At 39.3% G+C, this 15994-nt stretch overlaps 1 protein-coding gene across 2 annotated transcripts in view; it reads left to right on the top strand.

The window, feature by feature from the left end:
- Positions 1–827: 827 nt before the first annotated feature.
- The window catches only part of wdhd1 (WD repeat and HMG-box DNA binding protein 1), a 99312-nt gene continuing 84145 nt past the window's right edge, over positions 828–15994 (top strand). For both annotated transcript variants that reach the window (XM_062030508.1, XM_062030509.1), the window contains exons 1-4: positions 828–930; positions 1201–1294; positions 5247–5358; positions 5460–5611. In XM_062030508.1, coding sequence (XP_061886492.1) covers positions 1218–1294; positions 5247–5358; positions 5460–5611 — 341 coding nt within the window. In that variant the 5' untranslated portion in view covers positions 828–930; positions 1201–1217. The remainder of the gene's footprint in view (positions 931–1200; positions 1295–5246; positions 5359–5459; positions 5612–15994) is intronic.

Below are 15994 nucleotides of genomic sequence, written 5' to 3'. Positions count from 1 at the left end.
TTCTCTTTCCCTTTTTCCTTTCTTTTATTGTAACTGGATTTGCAAATGTTCTGTAACTGGATCTGTGTACTGTTATTTTTTTTCAATTATTTTGCGAATTTTCTTTTTCTTTTCCTTTCTTTTATTGTAACTAGATCTGCATATGTTCTGTAACTGTATCTGTGTACTGTTATTTTATTTAAGAACATTCTATTTTGAGAATGTTCTTTTTCTTTTCCCTTTTCCTTTCTTTTATTTGTAATTGGATGGATGGATGGATTTGTGTATTATTATTTTACTTTGAACTTTTGAAAAGTGCCCCAGGAAGACTAGCCTGGCATTTGTGCGTCAGCTAATGGGGATCCGATAATCCTCAATTAACAATAAACAATAAATAATAACAATGCAGTTCTCCGTGTTTTTATTTTTTAAATTTCACACACATATGTTTTTGTTAAGTTTTAGGTATTTTTACATTGTTGATATTATTATACTTATACATACGGTATTTTTATATATATTTTACTAACTCATTTAAAGATGATTTGGCAGAAAATAGTAATTTTTGCTTTTGTTTTGCACTTTTGACTTATTATACATGTCCCAAAATGAATTATTGAATTGTTTTGTTGATATGTTTTTGTCTAGCTGTGTCTTATATTGTTGAATTGTTGAAAAACAAGTTAGTTCATAGAAATATGTTGATTATAATTGACCTTAAAACCGCATAATCATTCCTAATTTTAAGTTAACTTTTAAAAAAAAAAGGATCGGTATCGGCAGTAATATCCCCGTGCAATATCGCACATGTCTATTTTTAACGTCGTATCACCCAAAGTGGGCGGTGCGGTAGTGACGCCATGACGTTGCTGGCGGGACTTGTTATCAACGCTGCGCGGGAGATTCAGTAGACGACTCTTCACTTTCTACAACCATCCGGAAGGGAGAGTTGTAAGTCGCCCATCATATCTTAAAACATAACATATTAACCAGATGAGTACAATCGGCACAAGTGTAACGTCTTTAACAGGGTCAATCTTTTTACATGTGCGTAGTTTGATGTATGCTAGCTAGCTTTTGTGTTGTGTTATTGCTAGCCAACCCTCTCGGCTACTGCTGCTTACGTCTGAGGCGATAACAGTGGAGCTAAGTTGTTTTGTTTCCAAATCACGAACCGATCAAATAGCTAACGATTGTTTTTGCTTCCTTAAAATCTGCCAGTTATCCAGTTTGTCAACATGCCGTGTGAAAGGAAGCCTATGCGCTACGGACACTCAGAAGGACACACGGAAGTCTGCTTCGATGACACTGGAAAGTATGTCAACATTATCACATTTTTAACAACTTAACTTTGTTTAGTTAATACGTTTATTTTTGATAAACTCAATGACAATACTCCTTTGCTTATATTTTAGGGCTATCAATGTGCAATTACATTTTTGACATGGCAAATATTTACTTACTGTTACACCAGGGGTCGGCAACCCAAAACAATGAAAGAGCCATATTGGACCAGAAATACAAAAAATAAATCTGTCTGGAGCCGCAAAAAATGAAAAGCTGTGTATATGTCTTATAATGAAGGTCAATCATCAATCAATCAATGTTTATTTATATAGCCCTGAATCACTAGTGTCTCAAAGGGCTGTACAAGCCACAAAGACATCCTCGGTACAGAGCCCACATACGGGCAATGAAAACTCACCCCAGTGGGACGTCAATGTGAATGACTATGAGAAACCTTGGAGAGGACCGCATATGTGGGTAACCCCCCCACCCCCTCTAGGGGAGACCAAAAGCAATGGATGTCGAGTGGGTCTGACAAGGTGACACATAATGTAAGTGTCTATATTAGTAATATTAGCATACTATCAAAATGAATGTGTCGCAGGCTGAAGCAAATCTTTGTTGACAGAAAAGTTCAAATGTAATATTTTTCTACACATTTTTACAACATTAGGAACCATTAGTAAATCAGAGGCTACTCGGAAGGTGAGATAACTCCTGGAAATTCCTGGCTTTTAATGGCCAAATGTATAGATGTGTGTGTCCAAGTTAAAGGAAACAGCAGGCTGTCTTCTAATAGATTTATTACAATCTTTGGCAAGCTAAGTAATGTTTGCTGTGGTCTGGAACAACATGGCACACAAACAACTATCAGAAATGCAGCCAATATTACATACATAGTCATGAGACATGCAAAACTAAATTATATACAAAGGGGATGAAAGTAAAGGAAATTAAATGAGCTCAAAAAACCTACAAATGAGGCATAATGATGCAATATGCACATACAGCTAGCCTAAATAGCATGTTAGCATTGATGGGCTTGCAGTCATGCACTGACCAAGTATGGCTTATTAACACTCCAACAAGTCAATAACATCAACAAAGCGCACCTTTGTGCATTCACGCACAGCATAAAACTTTTGGTGGACAAAATGAGACTAAGGTGTGGAAGACTTTACATGTAATTAAACTGTTGCGTCACAGCCCACACTATGGTTAGTTTAAGAACCGACAAAATTAGTAGGACAAAACGATGATCACCAAATACTTAGGTGAAGCATACACACACATATTAAACAGTGGGCTTTCTAACAATTGGGAAGGTTTGTGTCATGTTTGTCCTCAAACAAGAAACATACTAAAACAAAAAAAATATTTTTCCCTCATATTTTTCCATTTTCAATCCTTTTTTTAGGATTAGGGGTACACAAATAGAAATATTCCAAAACCATAAATTGCTGCAAAGTAAGAATTAATTCTAAATTTACATAAATGCTGCAAGATTGAAAAAAAAATACAAACAATGTTGCAAATACCCAAAACACACACAATCCCCCAAAACAACTGCCTAAGTGAAATGCTGCAAGTGTACAGAAGAACAGAATTCAGCCAGGGGCGCTAGACCTGATGGATATCCGCCTTCAAAGACTTAGGACGTAATATTTTACAGTATTAGAGAGCAACCAATATTTAGGGTCAAGTGTTTAACAGAGACGCAAATAAAATGCCCTGTCATTCCACCAACTTTTTTCTCGGTATCCCACTCATGTCTTTAAAAACATTTAAAGACCTTATAAACCCTGCAGCTCAAATAATGTTATTACGAATAGTAAAACAACTAAATAAACTATCACCTATGCATGTATTACTGAAACTTTTATAAATATGCGGTTTGGAATCTGCACTTCTTAAGACTACAATATACTATTAGTATATATTTATATGTAACACACATATAATATACTGTACATATATTTGACTTCCATTATACACAAATAAAGTACCAATGATTAAAGTTAAATCATTGTTACTTTATTGGTTAAGGTACCAAATCATTGGTACTTTATTGGTTAAAGTACCAATGATTGTCACACACACACACTAGGTGTGGTGAAATTTGTCCTATGCATTTGACCCATCCCCTTGTTCACACCCTGGGAGGTGAGGGGAGCAGTGAGCAGCAGCGGTGGCCACGCCCTGGAGTCATTTTTGTGATTTAACCCCCAATTCCAACCCTTGATGCTGAGTGCCAAGCAGGGAGGTAATGGGTCCCATTTGTATAGTCTCTGGTACGACTCGGCCAAGGTTTGAACTCACAACTTACTGATCTCAGGGCGGACACTCTAACCACTAGACCACTGAGTAGGTTACAAATGTACAAGACTTACATTTACAAACAAACCATGCACAAGCTTTTACACATGAAAGATGCTAAAAGCAATCCAATGTAGGTCAATATATTTATATAACAAAACATTTATCAAGTGACAAAGCAAATTAGTGTAATATCTAATATATCTCATTATTAATTATTGTGTTGAATTTTTGCATAATGCTAAGGGTCAATTAAAAAAATAGCACTAGCTTGTAATTGGCCCCCGTTCTCCAGTTTTGACCCCTTGCTCTAGCACTACAATCGCCTCTAACCTTATTTTAACGCAGACACATTCAATGTTTAGTCGAATAACATTACAAGTAAACATTTAATAAAATAAACATAAAGTAAACATAAAATACTCCTCACCACCTACAAGGCACTCCATAACCTGGCTCCACCCTACCTCTCTGACCTCCTCCAGCCACACGTCCCGTCCCGTTCCCTCAGGTCTAGTGATGCGGGCCTCCTGGAGGTCCCCAAGACCAGGCGCCGAACCTGGGGCGACAGGGCCTTCTCCGTGGCTGCCCCCTTTCTCTGGAACGCTCTCCCCAGGCACATCAGAGATGCCCCCTCCCTCCCTACCTTCAAAACCACCCTAAAAACTCACCTCTTCACATTAGCCTTTCCAAACTGACCCTGCCCTTGGTGTTTCTTTATTATTTTTCTTTTTTCTTTTCTTAGTTTCTTTTCCTAATAAAGTTGTTTTAATCTCCCCCCCCCCCCACACACACACACACACACACACACACGTGTAAAGCGACTTTGGGTATTTAGAAAAGCGCTATATAAATCCCAGGTATTATTATTATTATTTGTTTTCCAGTTTTTACCTTTTTATAAGTTGAACGGGACTTTCACTGGTATCCTAAATTGTAGGCCAGGTTTTTTTAAATTTTATTATAAAATAACATTGATTTTATTATTTTATTTTATTGGCAACACTAAATTGGCCCCAGTGTGTGAATGTGAGTGTGAATGTTGTCTGTTTATCTGTGTCGGCTCTGTGATGAGGTGGCGACTTGTCCAGGGTGTACCCCGCCTTCTGCCCGAATGCAGCTGAGATAGGCTCCAGGAACCCCCGCGACCCCAAAAAGGGACAAGCGGTAGAAAATGGATGGATGGATGGATTTTATTTTATTATTTAAATCAGGGTATTTCAAACTCAATTTATTTGCTGGCCCCTGGATGTAGAGTCTGGGTGAGGCTGGGCTGCACAAAAGATTAAATTCAGAATCGCGTTTTATGACGACTACATTTTTTTTTAACTACTTTTACCTTACAGCAAGTTGCTCTTTGTGTGTTTGTTGTGCTGTCATTCATGTGTCTTCACTGTTAGTGTTTTTATAGTGGGATTCAAGATTGCCATAATATTTAACTAATAGCCGCCCAGGGTGTGTGGGCCGCAATTATACTAAACTATGAAGTTAGTTGAGGGCCACAAAATATGGGCCTGCGGCCCACAAATGGCTTCAAGGAGTGAGTTTGAGACCCCTGATTTGAATGCATTTTTATATTGCGCTTTACATTGATTAAACGTCAATGTAAAGCGCTTTACATATAATTTATGGTAAAAACTATTTGCTATTCTGTTTCTCTTCAGGCTGATTGTGACCTGTGGAAATGATGGCGATGTTCGGATTTGGGAGAGTCTGGATGATGATGACCCAAGGTTCATCACAGTCGGCGAAAAAGCTTATTCTCTGGCACTCAAGGTCAGTCATCTGAACCTTTCGGGTAGATTCAGGTTTCATAGGAATTGTTTTTGTAGTTCATGAAACAAATAAGTCAACTGACATGCGTTGGTTTAATTTAGAACGGCAAACTTGTGACTGCAAGTTCCAACAACACGGTGCAGATACACACGTTTCCTGATGGTGACCCAGACGGCATCCTTACCCGCTTCACTACCAATGCCACACACGTCACCTTCAACGCTAGTGGCTCCAAAGTTGCTGCTGGCTCCAGGTACTGTGTTATGACTCACTACGATCGTTTTTACATATGTTAGTCACTTTTGTGAGTCGATTTCTTCAATATCCTCTTTACATTGATTGACCAATTTGTAATGGAAAATCTTAGAATAAATTATTCTGTGTTGCGTTCACTTTTACTGCACCCTGTTGTTGAAAACAACCATCCGTCAATTTTCTACAGCACTTATTTTCATCAGGGTCATGAGTGAGCTAGAGTCAGTGTTGTTTTTGGCAGCCATCTTATTTTTAGTCTGAATTTTTGGACGAACATGCTGGCGAGTTATATTCACATTTTTTTCATTTCTAGTTATAGATTTACTAACACAACTAAAAAAACAAATGCCTTTTTAATAGAAATTAAATAGTAAAATTTTACAATTTCACACTCTAGTGACTGTTTTGGACTTGCATTGTTTTTTTCCCCGTTTAAGTTCCTGTCAGTACTCTTAATTTTTAGCTTCGCGACCCCTGTCTGGCCACTGAGGGCTGGCTCTCACATCTGTTCTTGATTGGCAACCGGGACACACCTCTACCTGGTTGCCAATCAGTCTCCTATTTCAGTCCGATCATTGCTCTGCAATTGCTCTGCTTTGCCTAATTCTTGTTGCCTGGCTCAAAAGAAGTTCTGTGCCTTGTGCACTTCCACATGCACTCGCCTTCTTTTGTTTTCCTCCACTCCTAGTTGAGTGTTCTCCCACTCCCTCGTTAGTGCATTTTTTTGCTTATTAGATAATATGATTTTTCACTCACCGTCTGCCTCCCATCTGCTGCATCTAGGGCTAGGCGATATGGCCTTTTATTAATATCTCAATATTTTTAGGCCATGTCACGATACACAATATATATCTCGATATTTTGCCTTAGCCTTGAATTAACACTTGATGCATACAATCACAGCAGTATGATAATTCTATGTGTCTACATTAAAATATTCTTAGGGTGGTGTGGCGAAGTTGGTAGTGTGGTAGTGCCAGCAATCGGAGGGTTGCTGGTTACTGGGGTTCAATCCCCACCTTCTCTACCATCCTAGTCATGTCCGTTGTGTCCTTGGGCAAGACACTTCACCCTTGCTCCTAATGGGTGCTGGTTAGCGCCTTGCATGGCAGCTCCCGCCATCAGTGTGTGAATGTGTGTGTGAATGGGTGAATGTGGAAATACTGTCAAAGCGCTTTGAGTACTTTGAAGGTAGAAAAGCGCTATACAAGTATAACCCATTTATCATTTATTTATTTATTTGTTCATACTGCATTAATATATGCTAATTTTAAACTATCATGCGGAGAGGGAAATCACAACTAAGTCAATATTAAACAGTTATTAAGCAGTGGCACAAACATTCATGTAATTTCAAAACAGAAATTGCAAGATTGTCAGAGACATTTTAAAACAAGCTATTAGTGCACTTTTGTGCATGATGTCCTCAAGATGACATATCAAAACAACACTAAATTAAAGTGCACTTTTTGTACAGAACGCCATTACAATAGTTTAAAACAAATAAAGTGCACTTTTGTGCATGATGTCACACAAGATATTTCAATAACTGTTAAATAAAAATGAGCTGCATAATAGGAAATCAAATAGTGTATGTCCTTCGCTATGTGGTAGGTTACTGTGGATGTTATCTCCTTCTGTTGTTGACTATTTTTTTCATACAGTGTTGATCTGGAAATGGAAGACGCCAGGCTCATTTGGGTCAGTGCATTTTGTTGGAGATGTTGACATGCAGAGTTTCAAGCACTCTTTATCCTCTAGCGCAGACCTGGGCATTCTGCGGCCCGCGGGCCGCATCCGGCCCTTTGTGCGTCCCTGTCCGGCCCGCATGAGGCCAATTATAAATTACAAAATACATTTTAAAAAGTATCTATGTCGAGTGTGCAATACAACGGTGCTGCTTTTGTTTTGAAAATCGTTATTTGTATTACTTCCGTGTGGACGTATGCGTGTGCGTGATTGTGAGTGAATGTGAACCGCTGCAATCATTAATTACAAAATAAAGTTGAAAAAACATCTATGTCGTGCGCGCAATACAACTGTGCTGCTTTTATTTTGAAAATTATTATTTATGGGCGTGTGTCAAGTGTGTAACCTGCGAGTGAAGGTGCACATGCAGCGACAAGTGATGCACGGTTTACACCCGAGACGCTAAAAAGAGAAAAGTTGATGAAGAATGGCGTGTTTCCAACAAGACATGGACTGCCATGCAACGTTCCCTCTAAGGTGCGTGCCTGCGCAATTGCGCACTGCTCAAGCGTCTGCTGCGCGCAGCAAATATATGCCGCGCACCAAATCAAATCCCATCTGAATTCTAAACAAAATAAACATATTTATTCTATGTAATTTTGCAATGCAACTTTGAGTGACAGTGACAACAAGCGGCCCTAACAGTGTTCGTCAACACCGTTCAATTGAACACCGTTCAATTGAACACCGTTCAATTATTGTAACGTCTATCGAGATGCTTCGAGGCCAGGAATTATATCGATCACTTTATTGAGCAAAACTGTTTATATTCGGCCATAACAACACCAAAAACATAAGTAAAACACTTCTATCTCGAAAAACTAGTCATTTTCTGCCGTACAAACCAGGCCAAAACCAACTTGTCATCTGTCACCAACACGCATAGCACTAAACCACTGGTGCGTTTATGGCCACACAAAAAGTCGGACAACTCAAACATCACACAAAGTTACACTATGACTCCTCAGTCATACGTGTGCTTATTTTACTGTCATTTATTATTAATGTTAATTTATTTATATTAGTCATGGAATGCTGTTACATACACTATGTTGAAGTATTACTATTATTATTAATTATTATTATTCTTTATCTTACGGTATATATCAAAAATAATATTGAGCAAAATTTAATTGAAATATTGTCGATGTGGCCCTCCAGCAGTGCTCGGGTTGCTCATGCGGCCCCCGGTAAAAATTAATTGCCCACCCCTGCTCTAGCGGGTGACTTTTCAAGTCATGCTACAAATTAGCAGTGCTGCTACTTTTTGTAGCAACGCTTTTGCCGCACACTTGACATATTACGGTTGTCTGTTTAACATCTTCCCGCTTGAAGCCAAACCACCGCCAGACGATGGACCCTGTGCTGTTTTTCTTGGTAATTAATTTTTATTCCTCCATTTATTACCAGATTCACACCTTCTTTCTCTCGTATTACCACTTGCACCGGTCCGCTAGCGCCACAGCTAACGTTACCTATGCTGCTACCTCTCTGCTCCGCGAGAGCGTATGGTGTTGCACGCGCAACAGTATGTGACGGATGTAAGAAGGTGCGCTTGTTTTATGTCTTTGTGAGAAGCAGAGACAAGAAAGAGTGAGAAACGCCTGCAGTGTAATGCCCGCAGCTAAAAGCAACTGTGTGAGAACGTACAGTATACTCGAATACTCACAATATAGTCATTTTCTATATCGCACAGAGACAAACCTGCGATATATCGAGTATATTCGATATATCGCCCAGCCCTAGCTGCATCCTGCATCTAAAGCTGCTTTCAGACTCGTGACAGATAGCTTATTAACCATATAGCTGGAATTTTTCTTGTACTTAAAGGGGAACTGCGCTTTGTTTTAGAATGTAGTAGGGCTGCAACAAGTAATCGATTAACATTGATTATAAAAATAGTTGGCGATTAATTTAGTCATTGATTCGTTGGATCTATGCGCAAGCGCAGAGGCTACTTTTTTTTATATTTATTTTTTTATTTTTTTTATTTTTAAATAAACCTTTATTTATAAACTGCAACATTTACAAGCAGCTTAGAAACAATAATAAAAATAAATATGGTGCCAGTATGATGTTTTTTTTCAATAAAATACTGGAAAGGATAGAAATGTAGTTTGTCTCTTTTATCTGATTATTAATCGATTAATCGAAGTAATAATCGACAGATTAATCCATTATCCAATTAGTTGTTAGTTGCAGCCCTAGAATGTAACCTATCGAAGCACCGATGTATTTATTTTTTTCATTCTAAAGATGAAAAACGCTTGTAAGATGCGGCTAAGAAAAGTCCCCTGTGTTACCTTAAGCCCTCCAAAACATATTCAAAAGCCTCCATCAACGTTGTACATATAGTCTTAATAGACAAGTGCACAACAATATGTACAGTATGTATACCATATTTTGGTAATTTTAAGCATTACCGGAACTCATTTCCTGGACGCATTGATTTCAGTGCACATATCAACATACTCCCTACTTCCGGCAACAAAAGCTTGTGTTTGCTAAGCATGGCAAACCTGGTAATAGATGGCTGTGTTTGCACAAATGAGGATTCATAACATTGTATTTTTTAACCTGAATATATGGCGGACGAACTACTGCTTATAGAAGCTGAGCGAGCGCAAAGAGAGGGTGAAAGGCTGGAGCAGATGAAGGTCGTCAGTAGGGCTGTGAATCTTTGTGTGTCCCACGATTCGATGCAATATCGATTCTTGGGGTCACGATTCGATTCAAAATCGATATTTTTTTCAATTCAACACGATTCTCGATTCAAAAACGATTTTTTTTCCCGATTCAAAACGATTCTCTATTCATTCAATACATAGGATTTCAGCAGGATCTACCCCAGTCTGCTGACATGCAAGCAGAGTAGTAGATTTTGGTAAAAAGCTTTTATAATTGTAAAGGACAATGTTTTATCAACTGATTGCAATAATGTAAATTTGTTTTAAGTATTAAATGAACCAAAAATGACTTATTTTATCTTTGTGAACATATTGGACACAGTGTGTTGTCAAGCTTATGAGATGCAATGCAAGTGTAAGCCACTGTGACACTATTGTTCTTTTTTTAAATTTTTTATAAATGTCTAATGATAATGTCGATGAGGGATTTTTAATCACTGCTATGTTGAATTTGTAACTAATATTGATACTGTTGTTGATAATATTCATTTTTGTTTCACTACTTTTGGTTTGTTCTGTGTCGTGTTTGTGTCTCCTCTCAATTGCTCTGTTTATTGCAGTTCTGAGTGTTGCTGGGTCAGGTTTGGTTTTGGAATTGGATTGCATTGGTATGGTATTGCTGTGTATTGTTTTGTTGGATTGATTAATTAAAAAAAAAAAAAAAAAATTTTTATTATTTTTATTTTTTAAATTAAAAAAAATTAATCTTTAAAAAAAAAAAAGAGAATCGATTCTGAATCGCACAACATGAGAATCGCGATTCGAATCGATTTTTTCCCACACCCCTAGTCGTCAGTCGAGAGACCGGACCTTTGTGACTTGATGTTATAAATATGGAGCTTATTTTTTATTTTTTTATTTATTTTTTATTTTTATAATGTCCTGCCCAGCTTCTCGGGCAAATCATATAGCAGATGTAGATGCCCATATTGGCTGTTCAGATTTACTTTACAAAAGAGAAGTGTAGGATACTTTTCTTGTTGCCTTACTTGTATTTTGACTTTATTAAATGTATTTATATTATCATTTGGTGCAGCCGGGCCGGAGCAGGAGGGGATAGAAAGAGAGAAAAAGGAAGACAGAGGGGGGAATTGTGGGGACAAGAGGGGGATTAGACAGAGAGACAAAAACAACAACAGCAAACACAACAACAACAACAACAACAGAGCAACATCAGCAAATACGACATGTACAAATATGATGGGAAAAGTAATAGCAAATAAGCAGTTAGCGAAAATTTAAAAAAAAATACAGAAATGACAATGAGCATTATTACACTAAAAATGGAGCAATATGAATACCAATAGAAATAGTGCTATTGATAATAAACAATACCAGTACTTTACCTTTATTATCAACAATACAGTTGTTCAAATGCAACAATACATATACGTAATGATAACTTGAGATACGAAAGAATGCAGAAAAATGGAGGGGAAGAAAGAGAAGCAACCTACATTAACCTTGTAGATTGTTATAGTAACAATAGGTTAAGCTTTGTCAGTGTGCCATGTGTTATACCCAGTTTACCCTAGGGCAACAACGTTAATATATGTTTGATGAAACGTGATTATGTGCATGAGTGTATGTGTGCATATGTACTTGTATATGTACAGTATGTGTATATGTGCTTGTACAGTGAATGTATATGTACAGTATGTGTATATGTGTGTACAGCGAATGTATATGTACAGTATGTGTATACAGTATGTGTGTTTGAACAGTGAATGTATATGTACAGTATGTGTATATGTGTGTTTGTACAGTGAATGTATATGTACAGTATATGTATGTGTGTGTTTGTACAGTGAATGTATGTGTAGTATGTGTATGTGTGTGTTTGTACAGTGAGTGTATATGTACAGTATGTGTATATGTATGTTTTTACAGTGAATGTATATGTACAGTATGTGTATACAGTATGTTTGTATAATGAATGTGCGTGTGGATGTACGAACTTTGAGTGTGTAAATATGTACTGTATTTATTTGTATATGTATGTGGGAGCGTAGGTACCTATGTATGTCTGTATGTATGTGTGTGAGTATATGTGAATTTGCATGTACAATACATTTGACTCCCAGTGTGTGCGGGAGCCAGAGTACGGCCCCAGCCTCCCCGAGAACCCATCCCACAAACAGTAGGTGTGGTGCCCAGGGAACCAGGGGCCACCGACCCCACGCAGCCAAGCCGGACAGCGACAGGAACCCCAGAGCCTGGCCCACCGTGCCGCCCACAAGGGCCAGCAGCAGGCCGCAGACAGACGCACCCGGCAGAGGACAAGGCACGAGAAAAACAGGGGGCAGCCAGACCCTAAGCCAGCGAGAGACCACACCCCACACGGACAGAAAGGCGGGACGCCCCGCCCGAGGGGCCCGGAGACCCCCCGCAACCGGACGGGAAGACCGCCCCCGCCCCACCGGCAACAGGGCCCCCACGAGCCACCCCCCACCCCCGGAGAGCGCGGCGAGGCCAGCCCACGGCCACCCCACCCAAGCCGGCCGCCACAGGACCACCCAGCACGGGGCCACAGGAACCACCCGCCCCACCCGCAGGGACCCCAACGATGGAGATGGAACAACCAGCAACCGCCCCGCCGAGTTCCCCCCCTGAGGTAGGGGAATAAATAAATAAAATAAATAAATACATAATAATAATTATAATAATAATATTAATAAAATATATTTTAAAAAAAGGAAAAAAATAAATAAATAATTAAATCTATTTATAAAAAAATAAATAAAAAAAGAATTAAAAGAAGATCACAGACATGCTGACACACAAGGTCGCTACCCCAACAACTGGCCGACTCGCAGCACCTCGGAATACCCTGCAGCACCAAGCCACCACAGTAGACGCAGGGACCAGACCCAGCAGGCCCCAACCAAGACGGGCACCCGGAAGGGATGGACGGCGGGACCCAGGAGCTCCAGACACGCAGTCCGGATGCAGTAGCCTGAGGCGCCGACCCCCACCCGACAGGCAGGCCCAGAACGTACCCCCAGAAATATACATACATATATATATACATACACATAAACATACACATGTACACATACACATGCATACACATACACATATATATACATACATACATACATACATACATACATACATACATACATACATACATACATACATACATACATACATACATACATACATACATACACACACACACACACATACATATACACAGTTTGTCAGCCCCGACAACCACCACGCGCACGCGCTGCCACCAGTCACAACATCAGCCACCCCTCTGCACCAGACCCAGCAGCCACGGGCGCCCACACCACAAACAAACGGCAGCAGAAACAGCAGCCACAACACCCCCAGACAGCCAGCACCACCCAATCAAATGAAAGCGATCAAAAAAAAAACGCGACCGGCAACCACACGCCAACAGGATCACAGATACCAGCCAGCGCCAGCCCGCCAGCAAGCCCAAACGCCAACACGCAAACAAGAGACACCAACACCCCCCCCCCACCAAAAGACCCCACCACCCCAACCCAAACCCGCACAAACACACCACCGCCCAAACAACCGAGACACAGTATCCAGACCAGACACGGGCGCCGCGCCGCCACCACATCAAGTCGCCAACAGAGACCCCACAGCGCAAGGTCGGACCACACGGGCACGGACCCCACCCAACAGGAAGCGAGACCCGCGCGACGCCACACACAAATAAATAATAAGATTAAACAAAAATAACAATAATTAAAAAAAAATAAAAAAAATAATAATAAAATGAAATACAAATTAAATTAAAAATAGCAAATACAAATAATTAAATTAAATAAAGTAAGTAAATAATAAAAATTATTTTTAAAAAAAAAAAATAAATAAATATATATATATACATATATATATATATATATACATACATACACATACACATACATACATACACACATATATATATATATATATATATATACATACACATATATACACATATATACACACATATACATACACATAAAAAAAAAAAAAAATTTTTTATAAAAGCCTGGCAGGCCACCAGAACGCAGTCCCCGGAATCCGCGCCGGCCGACGAGGCAATGAAGGGTGCGCCGAACCCCAACCCCCCCACATGCATGTGTACAAGGCCCCCAGAGTGTCTACTGTGTAGTTAAAATTAGGAGGTCAGCCATTACAGCCGACCTCCAGTCCCTATTGATGCGTGTACTGTAGCGTGAGTGAGATATGTATGCTTGTGGGAACTAATAATGCGATTAAAATTGGGGGACGTCAAGGTCTTGGTGGGTCCCAACCAAGCCGAGCCCTCCAAATCCTAAGTGTCTAATATGCAGCTAAGATTGAGGGATGGACGAGCAGGGGACAAGACAGGAGGACCGGAGCCCCATAGGAGGCATCCTCAACCCCCCGCCATGCCTCCCCGCAGGACAATCCCCCAAAGTCCTATATTTGTGTGACTGTGTGTGCTATAAGTATAAATATGGAGCTTAGACCTAAGCAATGGTGACAAAATGAAGAGCTTCTGCTGCAGTGACTGGCTTCAGGTTTAATGTGTCTAGTGAGGACGACACTGCTTAAAGAAAATGAATCACAACGAAAGACAAACTGTTTAAAACTGCTAAGAAACCCTGCAGTGGTAGAATTTTTTTTCCACTTTCCCAAAATCTACTGGAGACATCCATGGCCAGCTGGACCAAACAGACAATTGTCCATTGAGTAAGTTACTATAATTTTGATCCTGATACATACAGCACATCATGCTTGTTAGTAAAACTATAGTACAGTATATACACTGTCAAGTGTCAAGCTAGCTGTGTACAAACAAAACATGAAATGTGGGCTAATACTTTACAGATACTGTAGTATGGTTGTTCATGGTTTCCAGTCAGTACAGACTGCAGTGTTTCCCATAAACTGCCAAGATACCTGTGGCGGTGGGGGCGTGGCTATGGGCGTGGTCACTGTGACATCATCAAGTAATTTGCATAATTTACTACAATGATATGATTTTCTCTAAAAAGGCTCAAAAAATGTATACTTACTAATTAATAATAACAGTTTTGTTTTAAACGTCCATCCATCCATCCATCCATTTTACAATATAATTACAACACTTTATGTACATATTTATATACAGATTTGAACAATAAGTTATTCACTGAAATATATTTATTAATTGTGGTTCTTACAAAAAATATATCTTATAAAATATAAAAGCTAAAATGTCTCTTAAAGCTCTGCCACTTTAATTAGTGCATACTAAATAATTTAACTTTAGCCTACTACTACAACCATATTATTTACCAGCAACATAAAGTGAAACAGAGGCAGAGGTGTCCTGCCACAATCAGTAACAAATAAACAGAAAACAGTAGTGGTGGTAGATAGACACAGAGCTTCATTAAACATCTGATCCACTGAACAAAGAGCTCCAAAAATCTTGAACTTTAGACTGCCATCAGTTTTACTCCCTACACTTAACCATGTGTTTCCTACTGCCTGCAGACTTAGCACCCTTTGTCATATGCACATGTTGTGTTTCTAATATAAATACATTTAATAGAGTAAAATACAAATAAGGCAACAAGAGAAGTATCCTACACTTCTCTTTTGTAAAGTAAATCTGAACAGCCGATATGGGCATCTACATCAACTATATGATTTGCCTGTGAAGCTGGACAGGACAAAAAAATATATATATATTTTTATTTGTGGTGGACGTAATTCATTCGTGGCGGGCCGCCACAAATAAATGAATGTGTGGGAAACACTGGACTGGTGTTTTATCGTATTGTGTTGTGTATTACAAACTCAAAAGCCATTCAGCTGTTGACGCTGAAGCATTAGCTTACCGCTTGCCTTAGCACTGAGAGTGTCATGGTGAGCAAGGCAATGTGTTAGTAGTATGCTAGAGAAATATTTCGTCAGTGTTGGTTATACTTCCGCCCGATTGTAGC

Source organism: Entelurus aequoreus, linkage group LG02, assembly GCF_033978785.1.
Source record: "Entelurus aequoreus isolate RoL-2023_Sb linkage group LG02, RoL_Eaeq_v1.1, whole genome shotgun sequence".
Classification (NCBI taxonomy): Eukaryota; Metazoa; Chordata; class Actinopteri; order Syngnathiformes; family Syngnathidae; genus Entelurus; species Entelurus aequoreus.
Note: the sequence above shows the minus strand (reverse complement) of the source record. Positions and strands in the feature narration are given on the sequence as shown.